The 15,809-nt window shown below is 39.9% G+C and overlaps 1 protein-coding gene across 1 annotated transcript in view; it reads right to left on the minus strand.

Annotated features, from left to right (window-relative positions):
- LOC126194669 (uncharacterized) overlaps positions 1-15,809 on the minus strand; it is a 121,441-nt gene that overhangs the window by 34,557 nt on the left and 71,075 nt on the right. Inside the window, exon 7 of the mRNA XM_049932870.1 lies at positions 8,422-8,623. Coding sequence (XP_049788827.1) covers positions 8,422-8,623 — 202 coding nt within the window. The remainder of the gene's footprint in view (positions 1-8,421; positions 8,624-15,809) is intronic.

Consider the following 15,809-nt stretch of genomic DNA (forward strand, 5'->3'; position numbering starts at 1 on the left):
TGTCAGTTCTGTCACACCTGTGCCCAGACCTAGACAGTCCCAAAGTAGCATTTCTCACTAAGCCCTAAATCTCAGCAACCAAGGGAGAGAATTCATATAGATTTTGAAGGCTCTTTTCATGGCGCAGTGTGGTCGCTCGTGGTTGATGCATTCCTCAATTTTCTGTACGTGCCACACGCATCAGTTCCACAGTGCCAGCTACAATCTGGGCACTGGCCTCAATTATTGTAATAGAGGCATACACTATATGACTCTGTCTGACAGTAGCCTCAAATTTATAATCCTCACATTTAAACAGTTCTGACAGCACAACACCACAGAGCATCAGACCACTGTTCTCTTTCATTCAGAGTCTGATTAAGAGATCAAACAGATGCTCAGCACATTTGCATGCATATACAGAAGGCAATGCAGGAGGTGACATCTGAGGAACCCCCTAGCAGGTTTCTCACCATCTATACAGGTTGTAACAATAAGGTACAGCCAAACTTTCAGGAAATATACCTAACACCCAGAGGAATAAATTGTGTTACATAGACATGGGTCCACAAATGCTTTGTTTCCATGTTAGGACTCATTTTCTACTTCTCTTCATAATCACATTAACCACAGAAAACACACAGAAATGGAACATACCAGTATTATATGAAACCTTTTCTTATATTAAACATTCAAAATATCCTCTTGGTCAAATTTGGTTGGTACGCACAGTAAGTTGTAATCCTTATGTTCACTGACAGTGTTTGTTGTTCCAATTTAATGAAGGTAATGATGACATGTGGCTCACTTTACTGCTTGTGTTGACATGTGCCTAACTTCACTGCTTACGTTCAAATCTGATTAACTTAATTGCTCTACAAGCATCAAGCACGTAGCATCAGTATAGTACAAAGGAAGTTGCAGATGCCCATTAGTTGTAAGGATTGCTGTGGCACTCAATTTTTGAATCGGCAGAGATTTCCAGAACAATGGTGCCCCAACATGAGGATGTTTAAGCCTGTTTAAGCCTACTACTCACAGCTGTTGGGGGGGGGGGGGGACTACAAGGATGAGGACACTTCAGCTGGAGGGGGAACTTCTTGGTGCAGTTGATGACAACCAACCCTAGCATCAGCATACGACAATTAGCTATTGCAAGTAATGTTGACAACATAAGTGTTTTGAGAGTGCTATATGAGTACCTGCTATAGCCATACTATATACAGAGTGTGAAAGTACTATCAGCAGCTGATTTTCCTACACTTCCATGAACTGTTCATTCAAGAATGTGTCAACCCTCACTTTAGTGCAAATGTGCTGTTCACGAATGAGGCATTGTTTCACTGTGATCAGATAGTAAATTTTCACAATGAGCACATATGGGCTGCTGAGAATCCTCATGAAATTGTGCAATCACATCATCAACATTTGAGAAGGTATTGTTAGTGTCTATTAGAGACTCATATTCTTCCTCTAGTCTCAATGGGGACAGTTACCATGCTTTCTCAGAGAAAAATCTACCTGTTTTGCTACAATATGTGCCTTTATGAACATGACGTACGTACTTCCGGCACGATGGAGCAGCTCCTCATTTTGGTGTTAATGTTCCTAAGCTGATTCCATGACGTATCGATAGGTAGAGATGAACCAGTTCCTTTGTCTCCATGCTGTTGTTGTTGTTGTTGTTGTTGTGGTCTTCAGTCCTGAGACTGGTTTGATGCAGCTCTCCATGCTAATCTATCCTGTGCAAGCTCCTTCATCTCCCAGTACCTACTGCAACCTACATCCTTCTGAATCCGCTTAGTGTATTCATCTCTTGGTCTCCCTCTACGATTTTTACCCTCCACGCTGCCCTCCAATGCTAAATTTGTGATCCCTTGATGCCTCAGGACACATCCTACCAACCGATCCCTTCTTCTAGTCAAGTTGTGCCACAAACTTCTCTTACCCCCAATCCTATTCAATACCTAATCATTAGTTATGTGATCTACCCACATAATCTTCAACATTCTTCTGTAGCACCACATTTCGAAAGCTTCTATTCTCTTCTTGTCCAAACTAGTTATCGTCCATGTTTCACTTCCATACATGGCTACACACCATACAAATACTTTCAGAAACGACTTCCTGACACTTAAATCTATACTCGATGTTAACAAATTTCTCTTCTTCAGAAACGCTTTCCTTGCCATTGCCAGTCTACATTTTATATCTTCTCTGCTTCAAACCATCATCAGTTATTTTGCTCCCCATGTAGCAAAACTCCTTTACTACTTTTAAGTGTCTCATTTCCTAATCTAATTCCCTCAGCATCACCCGACTTAATTCAACTACATTCCATTATCCTCGTTTAGCTTTTGTTGATGTTCATCTTATATCCTCCTTTCAAGACACTGTCCATTCCGTTCAACTGCTCTTCCAAGTCCTTTGCTGCCTCTGACAGAATTACAATGTCATCGGCGAACCTCAAAGTTTTTATTTCTTCTCCCTAGATATTAATACCTAATCCAAATTTTTCTTTTGTTTCCTTTACTGCTTGCTCAATATACAGATTGAATAATATTGGGGAGAGGCTACAACCCTGTCTCACTCCCACCCCAACCACTGCTTTCCTTTCATGCCCCTCGACTCTTATAACTGCCATCTGCGTTCTGTACAAATTGTAAATAGCCTTTCACTCCCTGTATTTCACCCCTGCCACCTTTAGAATTTGAAAGAGAGTATTCCAGTCAACATTGTCAAAAGCTTTCTCTAAGTCTACAAATGCTAGAAACGTAGGTTTGTCTTTCCTTAATCTTTTTTCTAAGATAAGTCGTAAGGTCAGTATTGCCTCACGTGTTCCAACATTTCTACGGAATCAAAACTGATCTTCTCCGAGGTCGGCTTCTACCAGTTTTTCCATTCGTCTGTAAAGAATTCGCGTTAATATTTTGCAGCTTTGACTTATTAAACTGATAGTTCGGTAATTTTCCCATCTGTCAACACCTGCTTTCTTTGGGATTGGAACTATTTTATTCTTCTTGAAGTCTGACGGTATTTCGCCTGTCTCATACATCTTGCTCACCAGATGGTAGAGTTTTGTCAGGACTGGCTCTCCCAAGGCCGTCAGTAGTTCTAATAGAATGTTGTCTACTCCCGGGGCCTTGTTTCGACTCAGGTCTTTCAGTGCTCTGTCAAACTCTTCACGCAGTATCGTATCTCCCATTTCATCTTCATCTACATCCTCTTCCATTTCCATAATATTGTCCTCAAGTACATCGCCCTTGTATAGACCCTCTATATACTCCTTCCACCTTTCTGCTTTCCCCTCTTTGCTTAGAACTGGGTTTCCATCTAAGCTCTTGATATTCATGCAAGTGGTTCTCTTTTCTCCAAAGGTCTCTTTAATTTTACTGTAGGCAGTATCTATCTTACCCCTAGTGAGATAAGCCTCTACATCCTTACATTTGTCCTCTAGCCAGCCTTGCTTAGCCATTTTGCACTTCCTGTCGATCTCATTTTTGAGACGTTTGTATTCCTTTTTGCCTGCTTCATTTACTGGATTTTTATATTTTCTCCTTTCCTCAATTAAATTCAATATTTCTTCTGTTACCCAAGGATTTCTACTAGCCCTTCTCTTTTTACCTACTTCATCCTCTGCTGCCTTCACTACTTCATCCCTCAGAGCTACCCATTCGTCTTCTACTGTATTTCTTTCCCCCATTCCTGTCAATTGTTCCCTTATGCTGTCCCTGAAACTCTGTATAACCTCTGGTTTAGTCATTTTATCCAGGTCCCATCTCCTTAAATTCCCACCTTTTTGCAATTTCTTCAGTTTTAATCTACAGTTCATAACCAATAGATTGTGGTCAGAGTCCACATCTGCCCCTGGAAATGTCCTACAGTTTAAAACCTGGTTCCTAAATCTCTGTCTTACCATTATATAATCTATCTGATACCTTTTAGTATCTCCAGGATTCTTCCATGTATACAACCTTCTTTCATGATTCTTGAATCAAGTGTTAGGTATGATTAAGTTATGCTCTGTGCAAAATTCTAACAGATGGCTTCCTCTTTCATTTCTTAGCCCCAATCCATATTCACCTTCTATGTTTCCTTCTCTCCCATTTCCTACTCTCGAATTCCAGTCACCCAGGACTATTAAATTTTCGTCTCCATTCACTACCTGAATAAATTCTTTTATCTCATCATACATTTCTTCAATTTCTTCGTCATCTGCAGAGCTAGTTGGCATATAAACTTGTACTACTGTACTAGGCGTGGGCTTCTTGTCTATCGTGGCCACAATAATGCATTCACTATGCTGTTTGTAGTAGCTTACCTGCACTCCTATTTTTTTATTCATTATTAAACCTACTCCTGCATTATCCCTATTTGATTTTGTATTTATAACCCTGTATTCACCTGACCAGAAGTCTTGTTCCTCCTGCCACCGAACTTCACTAATTCCCACTATATCTAACTTTAACCTATCCATTGCCCTTTTTAAATTTTCTAACCTACCTGCCCAATTAAGGGATCTGACATTCCACGCTCCGATCCGTAGAATGCCAGTTTTCTTTCTCCTGATAATGACGTCCTCTTGAGTAGTCCCCGCCCGGAGATCCGAATGGGGGACTATTTTACCCAAGAGGACGCCATCATCATTTGACCATACAGTAAAGCTGCATGCCCTCGGGAAAAATTACAGCTGTAGTTTCCCCTTGCTTTCAGCCGTTCGCAGTACCACAACAGCAATGCCGTTTTGGTTAATGTTACAAGGCCAGATCAGTCAATCATCCAGACTGTTGCCCCTGCAACTACTGAAAAGGCTGCTGCCCCTCTTCAGGAACCACACGTTTGTCTGGCCTCTCAACAGATACCCCTCCATTGTGGTTGCACCTACGGTACGGCTATCTGTATCGTTGAGGCACGCAAGCCTCCCCATCAACGGCAAGGTCCATGGTTCATCCGGACCTAAACTGAGAAAACTTTTTATTTATGCGGGCATTCGGAACCAAGCCCAATCATAAGTGCAAGAAAATAGAGGTGGCAAGATTAAAAGATCAACAGATCAAAGAAACATTTGCCCTTGAACTACAAAACAGATTCCAGGTCCTCTCAGAAGAAAACTTTATGGAAGAGGTAATTGAAACATGCTGGCAAAAAATCAAGAACAGTTATTTAGATGTGGGAGAAAAAATCCTAGGATTTAAGGCACATCAAAGGAAGGAATGGATCTCCAATGCTACGTGGAATGAAATCAGTCACAGGAAAGAACTAAAACTTAAGTTAAATTTTTGTAAGACAAGAGCGCAGAAGAGCGAAGCACATAAAGAATACATGGAGGCAAACAAAAAAGTGAAAACATTGCTACGTCGAGATAAAAGGAAATGGATAGATGAGCAAGCAAAATTAGCAGAAGGGGCAGCAAGACAAGGAAATATGAAAGACCTCTACAACATTACCAAACGGTTGTCAATGAAGAACTTCCGACATGAAGGACCAGTTAAGAACAATAATGGTGTGATGCTTACAACTCAACAGGCACAGCTACAGAGATGGGAGGAGCACTTCAGGGAACTGTTAAATTGTGAAGACAACCAAGAGAAACAAGTAAGAGATGTTCCAGAGGAAGTCAAAGAAGACCAAAATATAAATTTGCAGTGCCCCACAATGGACGAAATTAGGATTGCCTTGAAAACACTAAAAAATACAAAGGCTCCAGGCCTAGACAACATAGCACCGGAGCTCTTAAAAGCCAATACTGGAAGTACTGTTAAAATGCTCCATCCTTTGCTGAAGCATATTTGGCTTGAAGAGAAATCTCCAAAGGAGTGGAAAAATGGCTTGGTGGTAAAGCTCCCAAAAAAGGGAAATTTGTCAGACTGTAACAACCGGCGTGGTATTACATTGTTGTCAGTGCCCAGTAAGGTCCTCACCAGAATTTTTTTAAACAGAATTAAAGAATCCCTTGAAAAGCGACTGCGTAAAGAACAGGCCGGTTTTAGGGCACAATGCAGCTGTGTTGATCTTATTAACACTCTTAGGATCATCTTAGAGCAAAGCAAAGAATTCCAAGCAACCATGTACTTGGCATTCATTGATTTTCAAAAGGCCTTCAATTCCGTGAAACATAAAGTGCTCTGGCAGGTGTTGCAGAAGTATGGCATACCACAGAAGATCTTAAACATCATAAAAGATCTATATGATGGCTACGAATGCTGCATACTCCACAAGGGAAATATGACAGAGCCCATAAAAGTAACAACTGGAGTCCGGCAGGGTTGCATTTTCTCACCAACACTTTTTCTACTCATTCTAGACTCTGTTATGAGAAGAGTCACAGCAGGCAGGAGACGAGGAATCCAGTGGGGGATCCACGAATGTCTGGAGGATTTGGATTTTGCAGATGACATAGTTTTATTAGCTCCAAGGCTGACTGATATGCAAGCTAAATTAAGCTTGCTGAAAGAAGAAGCAGAGACTGCTGGCCTCAAGATAAATACAGGCAAAACAAAGGAAATGAGAGTAAATTCAGGTAACATGGAGGTGCCCCTGTTAATAGGTGAGCAGCGAGTGGAGACTGTCAAGTCATTCCTGTATCTGGGTAGTATAGTGGCGGAAGATGGTGGAGCTGGAGATGACGTGAAAAACCGCATTAAAAAAGCAAATGCTGCCTTCATACAATTGTATCCAATATGGAAAAATAGAAATATCACATACAAAACAAAAATCCGTATTTTTAATACAAATGTGAAGGCTGTCCTTCTGTACGCCAGTGAAAGCTGGAAAATGGATAAAAAGATAACAACCCAGTTACAAAGCTTCATAAATAGATGTCTTCGATGCATCATGAATATCTGGTGGCCAGAAAAAATATGTAATGAGGAGCTCTGGCCAATAACAAACCAGATACCTATAGAAGACCAGATACGAGAGAGAAAGTGGGGCTGGTTGGGGCACACCTTGAGAAAACCAGATGGAGCCATCGAGAAAAAAGCATTGGAATGGAATCCCCAGGGAACAAGGAAGAGAGGAAGACCAAGGGGCACATGGAAGAGGACAGTGGAAGGGGAAGCAAAAAGAGTTGGCAAGACCTGGGCAGAATTGAGGCAAATGGCCAAAGACAGAGACGGATGGCGAGTTCTCCTGGATGCCCTATGCCCCCATAGGGGCCAAAGGAATTAAGTCAAGTCAAGTCATTCGGAACTAATTCTGTGACAGATGGATAGGTAGAGGTGAACAGTTCCTTGGTTTCTATGCTATCTGGACCTCAACTGACTAGATTTTTTGTTTGTGGGGTCATTTGGAAGCTCTAGCATATGGAAACCCAGTTCAAGATGTACAGATTTTCATGCCCGTATTGTGGATGGCAGTGAAACAATATGCAATTCTCCTGGGATACCTTAGTGCATCAGGGATTCAGTCTGATGGCAGGTTGATGCATGTACCCTTGCTAATGGAGGGTATTTTGCCCATTTCATTTAGGAAACCATTTCACACTCTGCTGATAAGTTCTTTTCCTGAGTGTTGCCCATGATTAATGTGTTGAAGAGTTATACAAACTGACATCTAACAGGGAAATAAAGTGTTTCCACACCCATGTCCATATACAACATTTTCTTCTTTTACACATGAGGACTGTTTACGGAAAATCTGGCCATATTTTTTTTTTTGTTACACCCTATATAGATCCTCCCACGGCAATGGACATAGCCCGTCTGAAATTCTGCACAGGCACAGATGACAAACGTAATTTCACCTTCTGGACTGACCATACAGAGGCTGGGACTGCTTCCACACATACACAACACACTCAGCATGGGCAGTTAAGTCTGGGCTCGCAAGTCTGGCCTAGAACTGGGATGGATTCAAGAAGTCGTGAGTGGTCACAAAGGGTGGCAGCTTTTTGAAATTGTCGCCAAAAGGGAGTGTCTGGTTGGCTGTAGAAACCAGATGTGACCGTGACTTCCATCACAAAAAGTGCCCCCACCTCAGCCTGTCAGCAATGGATACTAACAGGACATGAGAGACACCCATGGAACAGCCAAAGTGTGTAGGCCCACCATTTCCCCACCCCAGCCCTACCAATGCCCTTGCTGGAACAGGAGAACAACATACAACCCCACTGCAAGTCCCAGTTGCTGCAAGCCACATTGGTCTGCCAGGGGAATAACAGAGCAAAAATGGGTGGCAGTGGAGACAAAAGCCTGAATATCGTTCTGGCCTCTCCAGTCACCTATTCCTCCAGACATGTGCCCAAGCAGCCTCTCACAAACACAAGAGCAATCAGACTCATCCTGTGCAATTACACTACCACGACTGGTCCCACTCACTGTCATGACTGAGCCCATCTGCATCAAATCAATGAAAACTCATTTTACATCACGATACTATTAATTAAAAGCAGATTGGGCTTTACAAAATTTACACGATCATTAAGATAACACTGGGACAGACCTGTATGTTGCCTCATGTGCATTTTCAGGGAGCTGATGGAGGACGCGCAGTAGCCACAGTTACTGCACAAGTGTCGACGGACCTTATGGTGGACGTTATCCTTGTGCAGTCGCAGTTTGCGCAAAGTGGAAAAAGTTCGACCACATACATCACATTCTCCTTCATGTTCTTGCCTTGATTTGGAACTTGCATAGTGGATGCTCTGAAACAAGAGATGATTCTGTCAAGAATTACGTAATTGATACACAGTGGATAATAAGTTAATAGTAGCTTAGCCTCATTCAATAGAAATCAGAGCTTTATGGAATACTGATGCTATGACTATCTTAGAAGGTAGGTTGAAGAAACGTCAGTGCACATTTGTAGCACCTACAGATACACTAGACTCTCGTTAATCCAGCCATTCCTGGCACATATGGGTGCCTGATTAGTGGAAGTGCTGGACTATTGAGTGTCTGAAATTTATTTTATTCATTTATTTTGTTTTTTATTTATTTTGAAAACATAGGGGATATAATGTACTGTACTTTATTAAACTGAAGGATACAATTTTAATACATAGAGGATATACTTTATTAAATCCCAAAATACACTAATTTTCAAAGAAAACTTAGTCCTTGAGTGTATACTGTATATAATTATACAATCGTATCACTCACTATGAAACATGTCCCTAATTTTTAACTGTTGTAACGATGATAGCGACGGTGGCATACTTTATCACGCAAAAGCATTACATTGGTACAGCATGTGTCTGGTTGTGGCTTAATGTACTCCAGGAAGACCTCGGCAGCTTCATCACCAGCAGCATAACTCTTCATGATCTCTCCTCCTGTGTCCTCTTCTTCATCGCTTCCATCATTACTTTCTTGCATGCTTTTGATTATTTCTTCATCTGTTAAAGTTTGGTCCATATCACAGTTTTCCTCATTCAGCCACTTAGTAACATCTTTAACATCAATTTCTTCTCGTCCTGGAAGGTTGTGCAACATGTCAGTGTACAAAGTAATTGATAATTCCGAATTTACTGGCTCATCGCCGTCACTCACTACTGGATCCAACTCAGAATCAATGGATGGTAGTGCTGTCCATTTTATCCCACGCGTCGGCTGCTTGGAAAACAACATCACGTATGTTAATTGTTTTCCATGCCTTCAGCATAGTCTCGATAGAGATGTTTTCACTTTTGCAAGGAGACGAGAAGTGAATGTCGATAATGATGTTTAATTGATTCCAAAATTCCCTGGTCCATGGGCTGAATTAGTACTGTCACATTGGGTGGGAGAAAGAGTGCTTTTACATGTATACCATCAGACTTCGTAGAAACATCTGTAGGATGACTGGAAGCATTGCCAATAATACAGATAGCTTTCAGTGGAAGCTTTTTCTTCTTTAGCTCTTTTCTCACTGCTCGTACAAACGCTTCATGGAACCACCAAGAGAATATTTGTCTGTCCACCCACGCTTTCTTCTGAGTACAATACTGCACTGCTAGAGTATTTATGTCAATGTGTTGAAAACAATGGGGGTGTTGGGATTTTCCATTCACCACAAATGGTAGTTTATGACTCCCATTTTCATTACAACATGCCATTAATGTTACGCACTGTTTCTGTTGCTTGTAACCAAGAGCTTTCTTCTCGTCCTTGGCAGCTAATGTTTTTGAAGGAAGCACCTTGTAAAAGCACCCTGTTTCATCAGCATTATACAAGGCATCAGCGGTCAAATCTTATTCCTATGTTAGCTTCCGTATCTTGCTTACAAACTCATCAGCATCCTTATCATTAGTTGAGCGACTTTCCCCGGTGACTGTCAGCTGCCGAATGCCATGTCATTTTTTTCCAGCTGGATAGCTGACCTTTGCTCGCTGCAAACAAATTACTATCGCCAAGTTGTTTGTTAAATGCAGATGACTTAAATGCGACTGACTGGAATTCCTTTACTACGTTGAAGTATGAACCATCTATAAACAGCTACGTCCAGTTCTTCATTCTCTCATTTGCATAACCTTCAGTTTTCCCAACTCACTATCCATTTGTGTTGAGTACTGCCAAATAACATCATCTTTCTTTTTGATGTCATAAATAGTTGCTCATCCAACACTGAACTCAGCAGCAATGGCTTTCTGCAAAGAACCTCGAGTCAACTTATCTAAAATTTTGAGTTCTACTTAAGGTCTAGCATAACATGTTTCCTTTTAGAAGACATGATTCCAGACTGTAAAGAAAGCTACAATTTCAAATACAGTATATAAAGCATTGTTTAACTAAGCATTGCTGCACATGATAATTCACTGTGTACGTGTTTTTGAATGTATGACGGATTATTGAGAGGCTGCACTACTGAGGGCCGAATTAGCGAGAGTCTAGTGTACAGAAAAAGCATTTGATACTGTAGCCTGGAATACCCTCTTCCAAATTTTGGAGTCATTAGGTATAAAATATAGGGGAGAAAGTGATGTACAAACTGTACAGAAACCATACTGCAGTCCTCAGTGTCAGAACACATGAAAAGAAGGCAGTACAAGAGACTGGAGTATAGTAGGTTTTAGCCCAGTCTCCATATTATTCATTACGTACATTGAACAATTGTATTGTTCAATGGTATTGTATATTGTATATGGTATTGAATAGAATTGGGGAGAAGAGGAGTTTGTGGCACAACTTGACGAGAAGAAGGGATCGGTTGGTAGGACATGTTCTGAGGCATCAAGGGATCACAAATTTAGCATTAGAGGGCAGCGTGGAGGGTAAAAATCGTAGAGGGAGACCAAGAGATGAATACACTAAGCAGATTCAGAAGGATGTAGGTTGCAGTAGGTACTGGGAGATGAAGAAACTTGCACAGGATAGGGTAGCATGGAGAGCTGCATCAAACCAGTCTCAGGACTGAAGACCACAACAACAACAACATTGAACAAGCAGCACAGGAAATGGAGGAGAAATTCGGAAAGTGAATTTACGTTCAGGGAGTACAAATTAAAACATTACAGTTGACTGATGACAATGTACCTCTAACTGAGATGAGAAAGTACTTGGAAGATCAGTGTAGACAATGCCTCGGAAAGAAGTTACCAGATGAACACCAATAAATGTCAAACAATAGTAATGGAGTGTACCCAACATGAGTCAAATGACAGCAAGGAATTAGATTAGTAAATGAAATGCTGAAAGTAGTAGGCCACTACTGCTATTTTGACAGCAAAATAACTGTTGAAGACAAAAGAAATAACAATATAAACTGTAGACTGGCAACAGCAGGACAAGCTTCCTTAGAGAAACAAATATGTTAACATCAATACACAAATTTAGATGTGTGGAAAGTTTGTTTGGATCATAACTTCACTGAAACTGAAATAAGAATGGACAATAAACAGCACAGCAAAGATGAAAGTAGTAGCTTTTGAAACATGGTGGCACTGAAGAAAGCTGCAGATTTGACGAGTACCAGGCACAGATCAATTTTAGGGAGAAAAGAGCATTAAAGTACAATTTAACTAAAAGGAAGTATATGTTGAATGTACTGAGGCATCAAGAAATTGTTTACTTAGTAATAGCTGGAAGTGACATGAGAGTGAATTAAAAACTGTAAAAAGAAACCAAGGATTAAAAACAGTAAGCAGGTTCAAATGGATATAAGGTGCAGCAGTTAAGCAGACACAAAAAGGCTTGCACGGAGTAAGGTAATGTGGAGAGTTACATCAGACCAACCTTCAGACCGACATACCTACTGCGACCTACATCCTTTTGAACCTGCTTATTCCATTCACCTCTTGGTCTCCCTCTACACCTATCTCCAATACTATAGTTGTGATCTCTTGATGTCAGAGAATGTGACCAGTCAACCGGTCCCTTCTTTTAATCAAGTTACACAACAAATTTCTTTTCTCCCCAATTCTGTTCAGCACTTACTCATTAGTTGCATGATCCCCTTATCGAATCTTCTGTATTCTTCTGTAGCTCTATATTTCAAAAGCTTCTATTCTCTTCTTGTTTATCATCTGCATTTTACTTTCGTAAAAGGTTACACTTCAGAAAAATACCTTCTGGAAAGACTTCCAACATTTAAATCTATATTTAATGTTAACAAATTTCTCTTCTTCTGAGATGCTCTTCTTGTCATTGCAAGTCAGCATTTTATATCCTCTATACTTCAGGCCATCATTAGTTATTTTACTGCACAAATAAAAAAATTATCTACTACTTTTAATGTTTCTTTTCCTAATCTAATTCCCTCGGCATCGCCTGATTTAATTTGACTACATTCCATTACCCTTGATTTGCTTTTCTTAATGTTCATCTTATTTCCTCTTTTCAAGACACTGTCTATTCTGTTCAACTGTTCTTTCAAGTCCTTCGCTGTCGCTGACAAAATTACTGTGTCATCTGCAAACCTCAAAGTTCTTATTTCTTCTCTCTGAACTTTAAATCCTTCTCCAAATTTTTCTTTGGTTATTGTTACTGCTTGCTCAATGTACAGACTGAATGACATTGGAAATAGCTACAACCTCGCCTCACTCCCTTCTTAACCACTGCTTCCCTTTCTTGGCCCTCGACTCGTATAACTGCCATCTGGTATACGTATAGAGTAAGAGGAAAGCAACATTAATTTTATAACAGCTGGTCTATGACAGATGAAATAAACCAGTTGGAAGAAGAAAGGTCAGATTTTAATATTCAGTCAAAATTGAGGTCATTATATACTACTCAAGTATAGAGGGTGGAATCCACTACATCCTGTTACATGGCACTAGTATCCATCTGAAATGATTAAGGGAAACCGCAGAATGTCTAAATCAAAATGGCCAGATGGGAAAGTAACTTGCAGACAATGTTATCAGAGTGGAAGTGGATGAGCATGATTAGATGGGTGATGCAGTACTGCATGATGAATTTGACCGAGCAGTGGAAAAAAACTAAGTCAAAACAATGCACATTGAGTAGACAATATTCCCTCTGAATTGTTGAAATCCATGGGAGAAAAAACTATGATTAAACTGTTCCACATGTACACAAAATATATGAGAGTGATGAAATACCCTGAGGCTTCAATAACAACATAATATTACCAGTCCCAAAGAAGACATGTGATGACATGTGTGGATATTAGCAAACAATCAGTTTAGCAACTCATTGGTGCAAGGTATCAATTTGAATTACCTACAGAAGAATGGAATGACTGCCAGAAGCCAATTTTGAGGAAGATCAGTTAGAACACATGAGGCAGTACTGACCCTTCAACTTATCTTAGAAGACAGATTGAAGAAACACAAACCTAGATTTATGGCATTTATATTTTACAAAAGTTTTTGACAATGTTGATTGGCACACACTTTTTGAAATCATAAAGGTAGCAGCAAATCATTATGTATAAGTTGTTTAGAAACCAGACCACAGTTCTAAGAGTGAAGGGATGTGAAAAGGAGGCAGTAACTGAAATGGGAGAGAGGCAGAGTTGTGGTCCATCCCAAACATCATTAAATTTGTACACAGAGCAAGCAGCAAAGAAAAGCAAGGATAAATTTGAAAAAAGGAATTGAAATTCTGGGGCATGAAATAGAAACTTTGTGGTTTGTTGATGAAATCATAATTGTATAAGAGATGACAAAGTAAGTTGAATGGAATGGACATTGCATTGAAAAGGAGGTTACACAAGTGAAACAAGGGTAATGGGGTGTAGTCAAATGAAACCAGGTGATGCCGAGGGAATTAGATTAGGAAATGAGAAACTAAAAGTAGTAGAAGAGCTTTGCTATTTGGGGAGTAAAATAACTGATGATGACCAAAGTAAAGAAGATATAGAATGCAAGTAGGCAACAGCAAGAAATGCTTTTCCAAAATACAATATTATGAAAAGGATAGTTGCTACTCATCATATAGCAGAGATGCTGTGTCACAAACAGGCACAACAAAAAGATTGTCACAAAATAAGCTTTTGGCCAACAAGGCCTTTATCAAAACAAACAAACAAACAAACACAAACACACACTCACACTCACACACAAACACAGCTCACACACAACTGCAGCCAGAGGCTGCAGTCATGTATGTGTGTGTGTGTGTGTGTGTGTGTGTGTGTGTGTGTCTGTGTGTGTGTGTGTGTTTGTTTTGATAAATGCCTTGTTGGCCACAAGCTTGTTTTGTGACAGTTTCTTTGTTGCACCTATCTGTTATGCAGCATCTCTGCTGTATGGTGAGTAGCAACTATCCTTTTCATAATATTATTACATTCCACCCAGACAAGAGAAAAAAGCTTCTGAAATGTGATAAAAAGGAATGATAAAGATTAGATGGGCAGGACTAACACCTAATGGAGAGATATAGCAATGAATTGTGGAGAAAGGAATTTTATGGCAAAACTTAATTAAAGGAAAGTATAGGTTGCTAAGACACTTCCTGAAGTGTTAAGGTAATTTTCTAATCAAAGGAAGCTTTGGGGTAAAGATGGCAGATACAGACTAATACTTGACTTCAATAAGTAGGTTCAAATGGTTGCGAGTTGCAGTAGTTAGGTAGAGATAAAGTGAATTACACAGGATGGACTAAACTGAAGAACTGCATCAAACCTGTCTTTGAACCTGTTCAGCTAACTGTGAACACCACAAGATCCTGAAGAGAATCCCAGCAGAGGGGTTGAAACATTGATTGTGTAGAAGAAATATGATGCATCCCAATAACCCAGAAGATTTTTAGCTTCAATGACAATAACCACAAAAGAATGCAAATTTACATAGAGAAATATTTTGTCAGCAACAATTATTATTTTCTAAAAATATTATGATTATTGTATACTTCATATTACTTTGTGGTGGGAACTGTGGGACATGATGAATGAATGATTCAGTTGGACAATGGAACCCACAAGTTTTGTAACACAAATGCATACATGGAATACTGAATACGAGATTACTCAGATTTCCTGAGGTATACATGAAACTCTAAAAGCAAAGACAAGTGGGAAAAATCTTTATGATGTCAATTTAATTTGTTTTGTACTCATATGGAGTACTCTCTGAGAAACTATGCAACTGTTCATCACCACAGATCACGCAGCCTACATCCGTACACTCCTGACTGAGTGAAAAGACTGACAATCTATATTGCATAAAGTGATGATCAGGTAGTGTAAACCATCAAGTGGAATACTGGAATTATTTGTTTGTTTGGGTGACCATCTTCCACAGCAGAGGTCAGAAGAAAATTTGCTTTTTCCATCATGGATGTGCTGCAAAATAACACAGTTTATTTCTTAACTTGCAGTGCAATTACTCTTGAAAAACTAAAACAATACTTGTTAATCATTTGTTATTTGTTGGAGTTTTACGACATACAAAAGATTCAGATTTTGATGGCTGGAATCTTTTGTACCAGAAATGTTTTTGTTTAGAT

Source organism: Schistocerca nitens, chromosome 7, assembly GCF_023898315.1.
Source record: "Schistocerca nitens isolate TAMUIC-IGC-003100 chromosome 7, iqSchNite1.1, whole genome shotgun sequence".
NCBI lineage: Eukaryota > Metazoa > Arthropoda > Insecta > Orthoptera > Acrididae > Schistocerca > Schistocerca nitens.